The sequence below is a fragment of the Phalaenopsis equestris genome, unplaced genomic scaffold (assembly GCF_001263595.1).
Source record: "Phalaenopsis equestris unplaced genomic scaffold, ASM126359v1 Scaffold000117, whole genome shotgun sequence".
In the NCBI taxonomy this organism is placed as follows: Eukaryota; Viridiplantae; Streptophyta; class Magnoliopsida; order Asparagales; family Orchidaceae; genus Phalaenopsis; species Phalaenopsis equestris.
In genome coordinates, this window is record NW_018164559.1 from 44,053 (window position 1) to 58,435 (window position 14,383).

The window sequence follows — 14,383 nt, forward strand, 5'->3', positions numbered from 1 at the left end:
TCGAGTAAAAAATTTAAACATGAGACTATCATAGGCATCCCTTCCCATCCAGTCATTATGAACGTAAAAACACATGTTAAAGTCACGAACTGCTAAGATATTGTGTTGCAGGTGCATAATATCCGATATATGCAATATTGTTAATGTTGCAAAACGTGCATCAACATGTATGTCATCAATTGTTCTTATATAATCCAATTTAAAATAATAATTAGAATATTTTTTTATAAAATATGTATGCAAATTAAATGGATAAATCAATACTTTGAAGAACGGTATATATCTTGTATCGTTATGAGTTTCTCTTAGTGTATGCACAAAATCAAGATATGAGTTTGATGACAATCTAAACAAATAGTTAATATCGAATATTTGTTAATCGTCTTTGTTAAGTGTTGGAATTGCTCGGAAGCAACTAGAATGAATTCATTATTTGACAAAATATATAAGTGATCAGTACTTCCCTGGTTGTAAATCGAGACGATCCATGGTTGTAACCTTGTTGCATAGGATATCCTGAATCTACGAGGTAATATTTTTCTGGCTACTAACTTTGTTAGTAAATCTCTTAAAATTTAACACATCATATACGGTCATAAATATACTAAACAGATTGAGGCATCAAAAATTTGTATTAACATTATCGAGTAAAAAATTTAAACATGAGACTATCATAGGCATCCCTTCCCATCCAGTCATTATGAACGTAAAAACACATGTTAAAGTCACGAACTGCTAAGATATTGTGTTGCAGGTGCATAATATCCGATATATGCAATATTGTTAATGTTGCAAAACGTGCATCAACATGTATGTCATCAATTGTTCTTATATAATCCAATTTAAAATAATAATTAGAATATTTTTTTATAAAATATGTATGCAAATTAAATGGATAAATCAATACTTTGAAGAACGGTATATATCTTGTATCGTTATGAGTTTCTCTTAGTGTATGCACAAAATCAAGATATGAGTTTGATGACAATCTAAACAAATAGTTAATATCGAATATTTGTTAATCGTCTTTGTTAAGTGTTGGAATCGCTCGGAAGCAACTAGAATGAATTCATTATTTGACAAAATATATAAGTGATCAGTACTTCCCTGGTTGTAAATCGAGACGATCCATGCGAACCATAATTAATTTGCAATTCAACCAGCAAAGCACAAAAAATAAATTTTGACATCCGAAATATGCCATGAATTATGCTCGGATGGCATTGGTGTAGCTCACCAATCTACTTGTTACCCACAGATAAGGATGACACACATTGTGTCTTACACAATTTTATCTGATTATACTAATTGATAAGACATATTGTAGTAGTCAGAATTATAGTTCGTTTCACTATCTCTAAAATATCATCTTCATTTGATGGGTCCATCTGACTATTTTATGTATGTCAAAATATATAAAAAATAATAAGTTATGCTCAAAGTAAACAACTACAAAATTAAAGTACAACAACTAGTGCAAAGCATACATGATCAAATGTCACATAAGTACATCGCATGACATTGTTCGGCATAAGTTTAAATTATTACACACCAATTTGACACAAAAATAAAAAATAAAAACTAACTAGACTAATTGTTTAAAAAATAACGAAAGTAATGAATCCTCCATTCTGACACCTTTATAGTGAAAGTCTCCTGCTTTATTCGATCCTCTAAAATTTAATAACGAATAAATATAGGGACATATCAAAAAATATCTCAAGAGTGGAGTCCAATAACTTTACAACTTCTATCATAGTTGGTTATCCCTAAATAGCAATGCGAGCGTTGAATGTCATATTAGTGCGGGTTATAACAAGCTTTGAAATCTACTCAAATAAATGTTGGGAGTCGACCTTCATTTTTTTTACACTTCAAGGTGGAGGGTGCGGAGCACTTGAAATGACTTAATTCACCTTATTCTCTAATGTGGGGCTTCCTCTTGTACTTCGCTTAAATGAGCATATTCAGACTCATCAAAATTCTAAAAGTCCGGCGTTGTTGCCCATACATTAGAGCTCATAACCAGAACATCGAGAAATATATAATCAAGCTTCTCCTCTAACTCAAGGTCTATGACATAAATCCTAACTTTTTTTCCATTGGGTAGGACCTATAATTAATAAAAGCATAGTTTGATTAATATGAGAATATTAAAAATTCATATAATATTTACTAATTATTGAAATTTCCTTCTTTGTGATGCTCCTCTGATGCATTCATTATTTTCTTAACAGGGTCCCAACTTAATCCTGTTGTTCTTCTCTTTAACTTCTTCCACAATTTTTAATCATTTTTGAGTTGATCTCATTTGTTTTTTAATTGACTTTTATGATACAATCCTCATGTTTTTAATGAAAATTTTTTGTTATGTTTTGTCAACTTATTGAAGTGTTTGATTGGTCTATTGTCAATTTCGATCTCTTTCAAGTCTAAATCACAAAATATATTCTTCACCACCTCTCAAATGATAAATATACCACCTTCCATTTATTTTCCCATCTGATGTATCATGAAGATAAAAAATTGGAAGAAATTATATAATTTATCTTATAACAGCAAAATTAATTTAAAAAATTGAAACAAAATTTAAAAAAGGATGTGAGATAAATTTATCAAAAATTGTTCAATCCAGGATCACCAAGTACATTTGATAATCAGATAAACTTTGATAGCATATGTGGTTATCTGTGTTATGCAAATTTTAAGACCAGGTGGTATTTGTGGTTAACTGTAGCATGCAGGCTTTAAGACCATGTGGCATTTGTGGTTAGCTATGTTATGCAAGCTTTAAGACCATGTAATTTATGTGGTTAACTGTGTTATGTGTGCCTTAAGACCAAATAACTGTCATGTGTGCTTTAAAACCATGTAGTATATGTGATTAATTGTGTTATATGTGTTTTAAATCCATATAGTATATGTGATTAATTGTATCATGTGTGCTTTAAAACAAGTATTATCTATGGTCAATTGTGTCATACAGACTTTAAGACCATGTAGTATATGTGGTTAATTGTGATTGCAAATGTATAGGGACAATTATATGAATCACAATTTGTGATTGATTGAACTCATTGTTATTTTTCCATCATTGTTCTACATAACATTACAAAAATTAGTCGTCGAAACCCACATTAAATATATGAATTTATAAGATTTGACTTGTATGTGTGCAAAACATCACATCCAACAAAGCCCCACAGCAACCAAGAACCCTAAACCAGAGAAAACCCAATCACAGCAAACCAAACCCCAACCACAGTCCACAGTAAACTCAACCACAGCTAACCAATCACTAAACAAGAACAAACCCAACCATAACCAACAAAACCCAACTAGAACAACCCCAACCAAAGCAATCCTAACCGTAACCAGATCAACCTCATACACAACCAACAAAACCTCAACCAAAGCAAGCCAATCACAGCCAACCAATCCTTAAACTAGAACAACCCCAACCATAGTCAACCAAACCCCAACCACAGAAACATCAACCAAAGCCAACAAATGCCTAATCAAAGCACCCCAACCACGGCCAACAAAATCCACAACCAGCAAAATCGCTAAACCAGAGCAAACACAATCGTAGCCAACCAATGACTAAAACAAAGCAAACTCAACTATAGCCAACAAAAACCCAACTACAGCCAGCAAAACCACAACTAGAGCAACCCTAAGCATAGCCAACAAAACCCCAAGTAGAGCAACCTCAACCACAGCCAACAAAACCCCTAAACCATAGCAAACCCAAAAAAAGACAACCAATAACTAAACACGAGCAAACAAAACCATAGCCAACAAAATCCCAACCAGAACAACCCCAATCATAGCCAGTCAAACCACAACCAGAGCAACCCCAAATCAAACCCAACTAGAGCAAGCCCAACCAAACTCGCGTCAGAGCAACCCCAACTATAGCCAACCGAACCCCAACAAGAGCAAACCTAGCCACAACAAACCAAATCACAATCAGAGCAATCCCAATCAGTGTCAACAAAAATGCAACCAGAGCAATCTCAACTATAGCCAACAAGATCCCAACTAGAGAAACATCAATCACAGTCAACCGAACCCCAACCAGAGTAACCTCAACCACAGTTGCATGAAATGCAAAACCTAAACCAAAAATTGAAGATGAAGTAACCAACTACAATTCTGAAGTTATCGCATGGAATGCAAAACCCAAATAATGTGGAATGCAAGCCCTAAACTAACAATCAAACCCACCAATACTGAGAAGATTGGGAAGTATAAATTCGATGATGGAGAAGAAAAAAACAAAAACCTTGCACCGAAAAAAACTTCCTCGTGTGACCCTAAACCAAAGAATGACGTTCGAGATACATACATATGATTCGCAGTGAAAATGGGGGAAGACGAGGGAGAAGCCAAAGCAAAAAACACTCACTGGTATGCCCTAACCCCAATAGCTTGTAGCTCAGACAAGGGAGAAGCCAAAGCCACAAATATCGCGGATAAAACAAGTCATTTGTGGAAAAAGTGAAAGGCAGGGGTGTCTCCCAACCAAGCCACAGATTGTTTCACCGAACATAACCCGCCCCGCCCCGCCGTTTTCAAAAATCGGGTTTTAGGAATATGATTTTACGAAAAGCATGTAAAAAGTGGGCTCCAAAATGCATGTATTTTGCTTTTTAACGCAGAAAGCAGCTAAAAATCTCTCCCAAACGTACCCTTAGTCTCAGAGTCAATAAAAATGTCAACTTTATCCCTATTCTCTTTACTTGAGGCTAAAATAGTCTTCTGTGTGGACTAGAATGACCCTTAAAAAAGGCAGAGGACTATTTTGACAATTTTTTCAATTTGTTAAAAAGTCAAACAAGACTTTAAAATTCACTTATTACCAAATGAGAAAGGGAGATCTATATTATAGAAACTCAATAATATTTACCTTGCCCAGAAGTCCCAACGTGGTTGGTAGCTCTCATGTATCGGGGTATTTGGAAATGCGCAAGAGTAGCAATTTGAACCGGTTCCATTTGTTAAATACAAGTTTGCATAAGTAACATCTCCCAACAATAAGATCAGATCAGGATTGTTACTTCTCATATGATCAACAGTTGAAGTGGTATTATAAGTAAGACCAAGATCACCAACAACTGCAATTCTTTTTGGATAGCTCTTAGGACCTGAAATGGGCATTGTTCTGAACTTATGCGTGGAACTCATTGCTGGTATAGAAGGATCTCCACACCGATAGAAATAACGGGTGCCTGGTTTAAGTCCTGCAATCCATACAAGCTAAATTTGATTATTCTTGCAAAAGATACCAAAAAAATCTGATTTGGGATGAGAAAATGTGATGAGCTAAAATGGTTGCTTTTCAAATGTGCAAAGGAAAATTTATTTAGACGATTTAAGGACCCAGCAAGATAGATGGTGGGTATGTCCATTAGAGAATCAAACTTACAATTGCAAAAGAGCGTCCCATTGATTCAAAAGCACTTTCAAGCTTGGAACCCAATAGAAATGGATAACAGAATATGTAGCAATTAAAAAAATAATCTCTCTCCCACATGAAAAGCTCAAAATTTCTTTGGCATACCACATCTTTTCTTTCTTGTAGCTCATTAAGAAACCATTGGATTAAATGACATGACAATACCAAATATCCTAATATCTCTACCAACTCTGGCTTTGGAATCTTCATTTGAAAAACTCTGAAGACAAAGGGGGCATTTCCAAGTCATTAAGAAATCCTTAAGCCTTTATATACTAGATAATTGATGCTAGCGAGTGTAAATCGAAGATTGATAAAGTTTTTCTTAATAGAAAAGTGGTCAAACCCATTATCAATCCAAAAGCTTAAGCATATACATGAGAGCCAATCATTTAGTATTTCTACAACAATATATTTTTTCTATCAAAGGTTAAGTTAAATCAGTATTCTCTAATGCCTTACGCTATCCCTCTTGTGAAGATCTCTTCGAGTCAATTATCACCAACTCAAATTTAGGCCATTTTATTTCAAGATCATGGATCATTCAATGAGAACTCACTCAATTACCTTATGCTAGTCAACCACTTGTGCACATTGTTTAGACTCATGAACAAAGAATAAATAGAACAACACTTTGACCTCCGTACTTGCTTCATAAATCTATTTGAGCAAATATAATGAAAGCAGCCAACAATGAGCACAATAACATGTGATTCCAGCTTAAATCACCTTAACGACTGCCAAAACTGCCTAGATGACGCTGGTTTGTGAAATGGTCTTTATCATAATATCACTTAAACGTTGAAGTTATCTAAGAAGAGATTTTTGATGATCTAAAGAAGCAAAGTGAAAACGACATACTACGAACATGCGTGTGCAATTCAGGTCTAAATTGCCTCGACGACTTTAACTTAGCCTAAATGCAGTCCGATCACAAAACAGAAAACTCTTATGCGTACAAAACGTCATAAATACTTCAAATATACACCCGCTATGCCCAGGTATCTGCAAAAATGTGAAGCATGCAATTGCCTGCGTGAGAGATTGGTGACATACAACTTGAGATGGGCGATGACAAATCTTAAGATATATATATAGAGAGAGATCATTACTGCATAATCAAACATATAAACGATTACATAAGGAAGTCCAATCACAAAACAGATAACTCTTATGCGTCCAAAACATCATAAATACTTCGAATAGACACCCACTATGCCCAGGTATCTGCAAAAAAGTGAAGCATACAATTGCATGCGTGAGAGATTGGTGACATAAAACTTGAGATGGGCGATGATAAATCTTAATATATATATATATATATATATTTTAAGTAATGAACATTTTAAATACAAATTAGAGATCATCAATGGCAATTTAAAACATGCAGAAAATAATGGCTAGGGACGAACCAGTTTAGTCCTGTCTCTTCCTCTAGTTTTAGAAGCGGAACCAGATAACAAGTTTTAAAGAGTCGTGTCATTGTTAGGAGTCACCAAAGTATCATCCATTAAGTTTCCAAGTTGGAGTGAGCCCCCAGGCTTCTTCTTCCGCCGAGAAGTGTAAACCTGTCATTCTTCATCTGAAGACTGACTCATATGATCCTCGATCTAATTTGATGTTTGAACCGCAGTAGGAGAAAAGACAGTCGTTGTCATCGCGATAGGTTCCAGAGTATGTAAATTGTGAATTGTTACCTCTGCACCTGATGCTTCCTGAATAGGAGCTGCGGGATTATTCTGATTTTCAGTTCGAACATTATCCATTATAGTATGGTCAAGAGAAGGGATCCCAGGGGCAGACACCAACTCCTGTCTTGTGGTGTTTCCCTCCTTAGGTTGGCTGTCATCAATTTTGCTGGGAGCGCGTTCAGGCACATGGGGTGCGCTAACAGTGTGTTCCTACTTTTAACTATTGGTTCTCAACTGTGGGTGCAATTTGAAATATTTCTTCTGCGGGTGTCCAAGCATCTTGCAGTGCTTGCAGTAGTATGGTTTTTATTTCATAATGATTTTTTTGCCAATAACCATTGTGAGCAGATCCAAGTCAGACTCCTTCTACATCCAGTAGTGTAATATCTCTCTTCCTCTAGTTTTAGAAGCGGAACCAGATAACAAGTTTTAAAGAGTCGTGTCATTGCCAGGAGTCACCAAAGTATCATCCATTAAGTTTCCAAGTTGGAGTGAGCCCCCAGGCTTCTTCTTCCGCCGAGAAGTGTAAACCTGTCATTCTTCATTTGAAGACTGACTCATATGATCCTCGATCTAATTTGATGTTTGAACCGCAGTAGGAGAAAAGACAGTCGTTGTCATCGCGATAGGTTCCAGAGTATGTAAATTGTGAATTGTTACCTCTGCACCTGATGCTTCCTGAATAGGAGCTGCGGGATTATTCTGATTTTCAGTTCGAACATTATCCATTATAGTATGGTCAAGAGAAGGGATCCCAGGGGCAGACACCAACTCCTGTCTTGTGGTGTTTCCCTCCTTAGGTTGGCTGTCATCAATTTTGCTGGGAGCGCGTTCAGGCACATGGGGTGCGCTAACAGTGTGTTCCTACTTTTAACTATTGGTTCTCAACTGTGGGTGCAATTTGAAATATTTCTTCTGCGGGTGTCCAAGCATCTTGCAGTGCTTGCAGTAGTATGGTTTTTATTTCATAATGATTTTTTTGCCAATAACCATTGTGAGCAGATCCAAGTCAGACTCCTTCTACATCCAGTAGTGTAATATCTCGTTCAATCAAAATCCTTTCAATAGAAGGTCTTCAGAAATGAACTGTAGTTAAATCTACCTGCAAAGGCTTTTCAAGGATAGTCCCAATTGCATATAAGAATGGTAGATCAAAGAAATGAAGCTTAAGTTTAGGTAATGAGAACCAAATAGATGCAATTGGGGGTTCTTGGCTGGGATCAAAATTGGGGGTCCATTTGAGCAATTTCATATGTTTGCCCTCAATTGTGATGAATTTCTTTGAGAAAATCTTCGTGTAATCATCTTCTGTGCTCAACTGTATCATACATGTCTTCCATCGAAATGACCCATCTGCCAATCCCCAACCAGTTTGAAATCTTCAAAAACCTTCCTGATGATCTCCATCTTCGGGCAACCTAATTGAAACTTTCCAACTAGTGTAAATTTGTATTTTCCTGCACGAGTTGAAATTTCAGCGTCAGAGAAAAAAATTGCTGGTTTGCTCGCCTTTTTCTCTACTTTTTTTATGAGATTACAATTGTCATTTCCTGCGACATAAACATGGTAACTCTGCGGGAATACCGCACTATCTGTGATGTGATAAGGGGAGTTGTGTTTGTGAACCACTGCAGCATGGGAGGGATTGGCGGGGATATCATCGGTGGATATCATCGGTGAGGGCGGCGGCGTAAGAAAGCCCTGAGGCCATTACCGCAGCTAGTGTCAAACATCAGCAAGAAGAAAAGCTGCAGGATCTGTCGCAGACGCCTACGCCAGAGGCTGAAACGAGCGGCTCTGTCGTAGACTCGCGCGCTGAGCCGAGCAAAACAAGGAGCGGCTCGCAGACGACGAGCAGTCTGTCACAGACGTAGAGCATCTCTGTCGCAAACAGGAAACGCAGCAGACGACGCGAATGGAAGCAGATCACCGAGACTAAACAGGCGACGCCAGACGACGCTGAATCCTAAAGCAGAACAGAAGCAACGCAAGATGCTAGGGTTCCCCATGGGGCAGAACCCTAGCAGAGCGAAACGATGACATTTTTCACTATATATATATAGATTATTATTGCATAATCAAACATATAAACAATTACATAAGAAAATCACAGTTAATTTAGAATTAAATTGGATAACATTGACATTGATTAAAATGAATACATAAATAAGTTTTAATAATTAAAGTTCAAAAATTATAATAGTTTATTATAATATAAAAACAACAAATTTTAATCCTTCCAAGCATTTGCCTTGTCAAAATCCAAGAATTCACGTGATGTACACTACTCGTCATTCCATCCTTTCTTCGTCCCATCCCACTACAGAAAATTAAAAAGAAAAAGAACCCTTTTTCAACTCTCATTCTCATCTACTCCCTCTCTCACTTCAGCAAAAATCAAAGCCCAACTCTCTCACAACCTGCAACAGCCCCCACCAAAGCTTCCTCCTCATTCCTGTCATAACCCGGGTCCAGAAAACAGTGCACCCGACAATGTAGAGCATGATGAAATAAAGAGAACATTTTTGTAATCTCAAAAGAAAATTGTATGCAGGTAATACAAAAAGAAACAACGAAAAACAAATTTTACTTCATAACTAAAGGTCCAACAACTAATACAACTGAAGAAAACTAGAAAATAATTGAAAGGAAACTGAGTGATAATAACTACTCGAACACAAAATAAAAAAATACAAAAATTAAGATGAAATGGAAAACACCCAAAAGCAATCTAAAGCTAGAAAGTGTTCCTATGGAGACGATCCGGCAAGTGATTGAATAGGAACTGGCATACAAAAATATCAAAGGGTGGGCTTGAGAATTCAAAGTAAGTAAATAACCACTATTTATTAAAGCATCAACGATAAGAAACCGGTATATGCAATGGTATCGGAGTTAACCCAAACCACAATAGGAAGAGAAAATATTATTACTAAAAACAAATAGGCAGCTACAACCAACACACTTGAAAGAAAAAATAACAACAACACGACACACAACACACTGAAATCTGTAATAACAACAACAAGACTAACGACGTACGCCTAAAATGGATTTCGGGTAGGGTGGTGATTAGCGAGGGTTTGGACCTCTGAAGAGGTAGCAAAGGGGCAATTGGAATGTTCGATGGTGGAGCGGCAACAAGGGGGTGATGGTGGCAACAAAAGGGAGGTGACGAACTGTCGAACAATGGTAAATAACAACAGGAAAGATTGGTCGGGCTGCGACAACAAAGTTTGAGAGAAAGGACAACGATGAAAGCGAAGCAGAAGGCGGGGAACGGCAGCGACAATGAAAGGAAGAATGTGAAAGATGGAAAAGGTGGACAAAAAAGCCTTTGCAGGAACCAGCTATAGCCGGAGCACCACTCGACCCATTGAAAGGAGATCATCACCTCATACGAGCTGCAGCCAGAGCACCAATTGTCGTTGGATACAGCCCTAGAAGAAAGAAATAGCACGCTGATGTCTGTCCCGACAAATAACATAACCCAAAATTGAAACTAACCCTAATACAACATATATATAAGAAATGATTAAAAAGCAATTAAACGAAAGGAGGAAACTTGCTAAAAAATTAAAAAGGAATAAAAAACAGGATGCTTGTACTGGCTCTAAGTTGTTTGCGTGAACCAGACGCACGCGCGGTCACGGGATCGCTCAATCCCGCATCTGCTTCATAAGCGAAAGATGCCCTGTGAACCGGACTCAAGCCCGAGTTGGGGGAGTTTTGACCTCATTTGTGAAAGCTTCTCTCTCCTCATAGTAACCAGGTCTGCACTATTAAAGTTAATTGAAATGTTACAAGCTCCCGATAGATCATTCTTATAAGTGTTGTCATTTTAAAAAATGTCCAGACAAAAAAAATATCTACCCACAATTTGCACAACTTGAGCTAGAGCTGCATAACAACGTCGATTCTCACCAGCCAAATCTCAAGCAAGTAAAATCTATGATATGTTTCTTCACTCGTACTTTGCGTGATGTATCTGACAAATAAATATGTGATGAGAAATCAACTCTAGAATGAAATTTGTAGCAGGTTGTGTCACTCTCACTAGCAATCACTCAGGAGAGGTCTCTTCTTCACTGATAGGTCTTGGATTTCATTGAAGAATTTTTTCCCCATTAAGCTCCTACGGTAAATTTCAAAAGTGTGCTTCATCCCTCCTTTTTGGACATTTGATGGTGGGTACACTGCTCAACTAAATCTAATATCTGAATAACTCCATATGTGGCACAAAAAAGCATCATTTATAACATGTTGGACCTCTCTCAGTAGGGCAACTCGGGAGGAAGTCTATAGATGTAAAAAGTTTGAATTTCTCGACATGCCTCTAGTGTCGATTCCTCGAACTCAAAATCACTTGTACAATCACTATTAATTTGATTGGAGTCTCTCCCAAGGGCTCAGCTGGAACTATGAGCATCTTTTCTTCATCAGTTGGAAGTGGGTACTCTTCCTTTATATTCTTACCTTGTTTAGTGTCTTCAACATCATCACTCTGTTATTCAACAATGCCCTGCTCAGAAAATAAGTCATTCATCTTATTGTGTAATCTAATTCAATATTCTAAAATTTATGGCTCTTGAATCACTTTTTTGGCTGGGACAGCTTTAAGAATACCAGTTCGCTCCAACTGTTGTCTACTCTGAAATAGTTTCTCCTTAGGCGGGGTGGACTTGGATAATCACCAGGGTATACTCTAAATGTAAGACCTTGGGGGTAAACCCTACCTGTAAGATGTGATTGTCCGTTGATGTGGTCTCCCCAGTTTTGAAGTTGGGGTCTGAACATTCGGTTTGTAGAAAGTTGGCATGTACTGGTGTTGCATCTCCTGTTTCACCTTAGACAAGATGGTGATCTTCTCTTTTCTCTCATGCTGGCATATGGGCTTCCAATTTTTTCACTAAAATAATGCACTCTTTTATAACTTGTTCGCATCTAGTTTCACCCTTCCATCTGATGTGATGTCTTGACACTTCAAAACACATTTCAATGTCCATAGTCACTCGATGAACTCACCCAGATCCAGGTGACCGTTAAAATAAGGTACATCCACCTTTACTTTAAAATTTTGTCTTCTCCAATATTTCATGCCAAATATTTGGGGCAGTGGTTCATCTCGGGGATCAAATGAAATTTATGTGACCACTCTAGATCATCATCTTTCCACAATTTCATCCAATTGTTGCAATACTCGGCGAAATTGTTATTGTATCTCTTCCATGATAAACTTCTTATCAGAGCATAATTAGTGTTTTAATGTGGATACGTGGAAGGAAGTGTGTAATGGTGATGTAGATGGGAAAAAAAAATTTGGGCGGAGTTATGGGGAATGCTAGAAACCCCAAAATAAGACTAGGGTTAAGTTAGCTCTAATACCAAATGATATCGAGGTTAACCCAAACCACTATAGGAAAAGCAAATATTATTACTGAAAACAAATAGGTTGTTACAACCAACACACTTGAAAGAAAAAAATAAAAATAGACACGACATACACACGCTGAAATAGAAAGTAACAACACGGCTAGTGTGAATCTCATTTGGGGTGGTGATCAACCAAAGTTTGGACCATCAGAGAGGTAGCAAGAGAGTTGTTTGAAGGTTGGATGGTGGAGTGGCAGTAAGGGGGCGATGGGGGCAACAAAAAGGAGAGGAACTGTCAGAACAACAAGACGGCGGGCTCTCATGGGCGGTGGCAGCAAGGGCAAGGAGCTGGACAATGGGTTAAAAATAGGGAAAGTGTTGTTTTGGGTTGTGGCAGCAATGTAAGATGGTCGGACAGTGATAAAACAACAAGGTGGGGAATTTTTGAGTGGCGGAAACAAAAGATGGAGGGTGAAAACTGCGATGACATCGATGAGGGGGAGAGGAAGGCATTTTCGGCAGTTGGAACTGTAAAAAACCACAACTAGGAGGTTGTTTGGGGGCGGCTACAGAGATGGAGGGTGGTCGGAAAGTGATAAACAATAACAAAAAAAATTAATGGGGTTGTGACAAGAAAAAACGGAGGGCGAGAATAGTGATGGCAGAGAAGCGGAAGGCCAGGAACGACAGTGGAAACGAAGGGAGGAATGTGGAGGATGGAAAAGTCAAATATAAATACCCCACAGAAACGAGTTGCAGCCAGAGCACCACTCGAACCTTTGGATGGAAATCACCACCTCGGACGAGCTACAACTGGAACACCATCCACAGTTGGAGACAACCCGATAAGTGAGAATAAGGAAACCAACGGCTGTCCTGAAAAAAAACATAGGCCAAAACTAAAATCTTACCCTAATACAACACATATATATGAAAAGATTAGAAATAAATAAATGGAAAGAAGGAAACTTGCTAATAATTGGAAAGGAATCGAAAATAGGATGCTCGGTTCGACCCTTGGTTTTTCGTGTGAACAGGGAGCATGCACAGTCACAAGAAAGCTCGATCACACGTCAACTACGTAAGAGAGAGACGCCCTGCACCATGCAGTATGAACAATAAAAATGGACAATTTACTAGATAAATAACATAATTTGGAAAGAATATAAAATTCATATGAATATTAATGTGAGTGATTTAAATCATGCAATTCTAAATAGACATTTATATTCAACAATATCAAGTCTTTATACATATATGACTTATCAATATTTTAAAACTACTTGATAATATATAAGAGCAAGTATATGTGTATATATATGTATACATATATATATGTATACATATGTATATGTGTATATATATGTATACATATATATATGTATACATATGTATATGTGTATATATATGTATACATATATATATGTATACATATGTATATGTGTATATATATGTATACATATATATATGTATACATATGTATATGTGTATATATATGTATACATATATATATGTATACATATGTATATGTGTATATATATGTATACATATATATATGTATACATATGTATATGTGTATATATATGTATACATATATATATGTATACATATAGTTGGTTTCCTACAACACCTTGAAATAAGAAATAGTATGCACCAATCCCATCAAAATTTATTAATTTCTCTAATTAATAAATTTTGATGAGATTGGTGCATACTATTCCTTATTCAAAGTGTCGTTGGAAACCAACAAAATTTATTGATTTCTCTGAGAACGTATAGGCCCGACTAGCCATAACAAAAGGTTTAATACCAATATAATAATACTATAATACCATATATCTATATATATATATATCTA

The 14,383-nt window shown here is 36.9% G+C and overlaps 1 protein-coding gene across 2 annotated transcripts in view; it reads right to left on the reverse strand.

The window, feature by feature from the left end:
* Positions 1-14,383, reverse strand: part of LOC110021037 (purple acid phosphatase 15) — a 37,541-nt gene that overhangs the window by 14,377 nt on the left and 8,781 nt on the right. Inside the window, exons 1-2 of one of the 2 annotated variants that reach the window (XM_020719365.1) lie at positions 13,265-13,687; positions 4,913-5,246 (exon numbers count right to left, since the gene is read on the reverse strand). In XM_020719365.1, the coding sequence (XP_020575024.1) occupies positions 4,913-5,246; positions 13,265-13,415 (485 nt within the window). In that variant the 5' untranslated portion in view covers positions 13,416-13,687. Of the gene's footprint in view, positions 1-4,912; positions 5,247-13,264; positions 13,688-14,383 lie in introns of those variants that run through there. The other variant, XM_020719364.1, reaches the window with a different exon arrangement.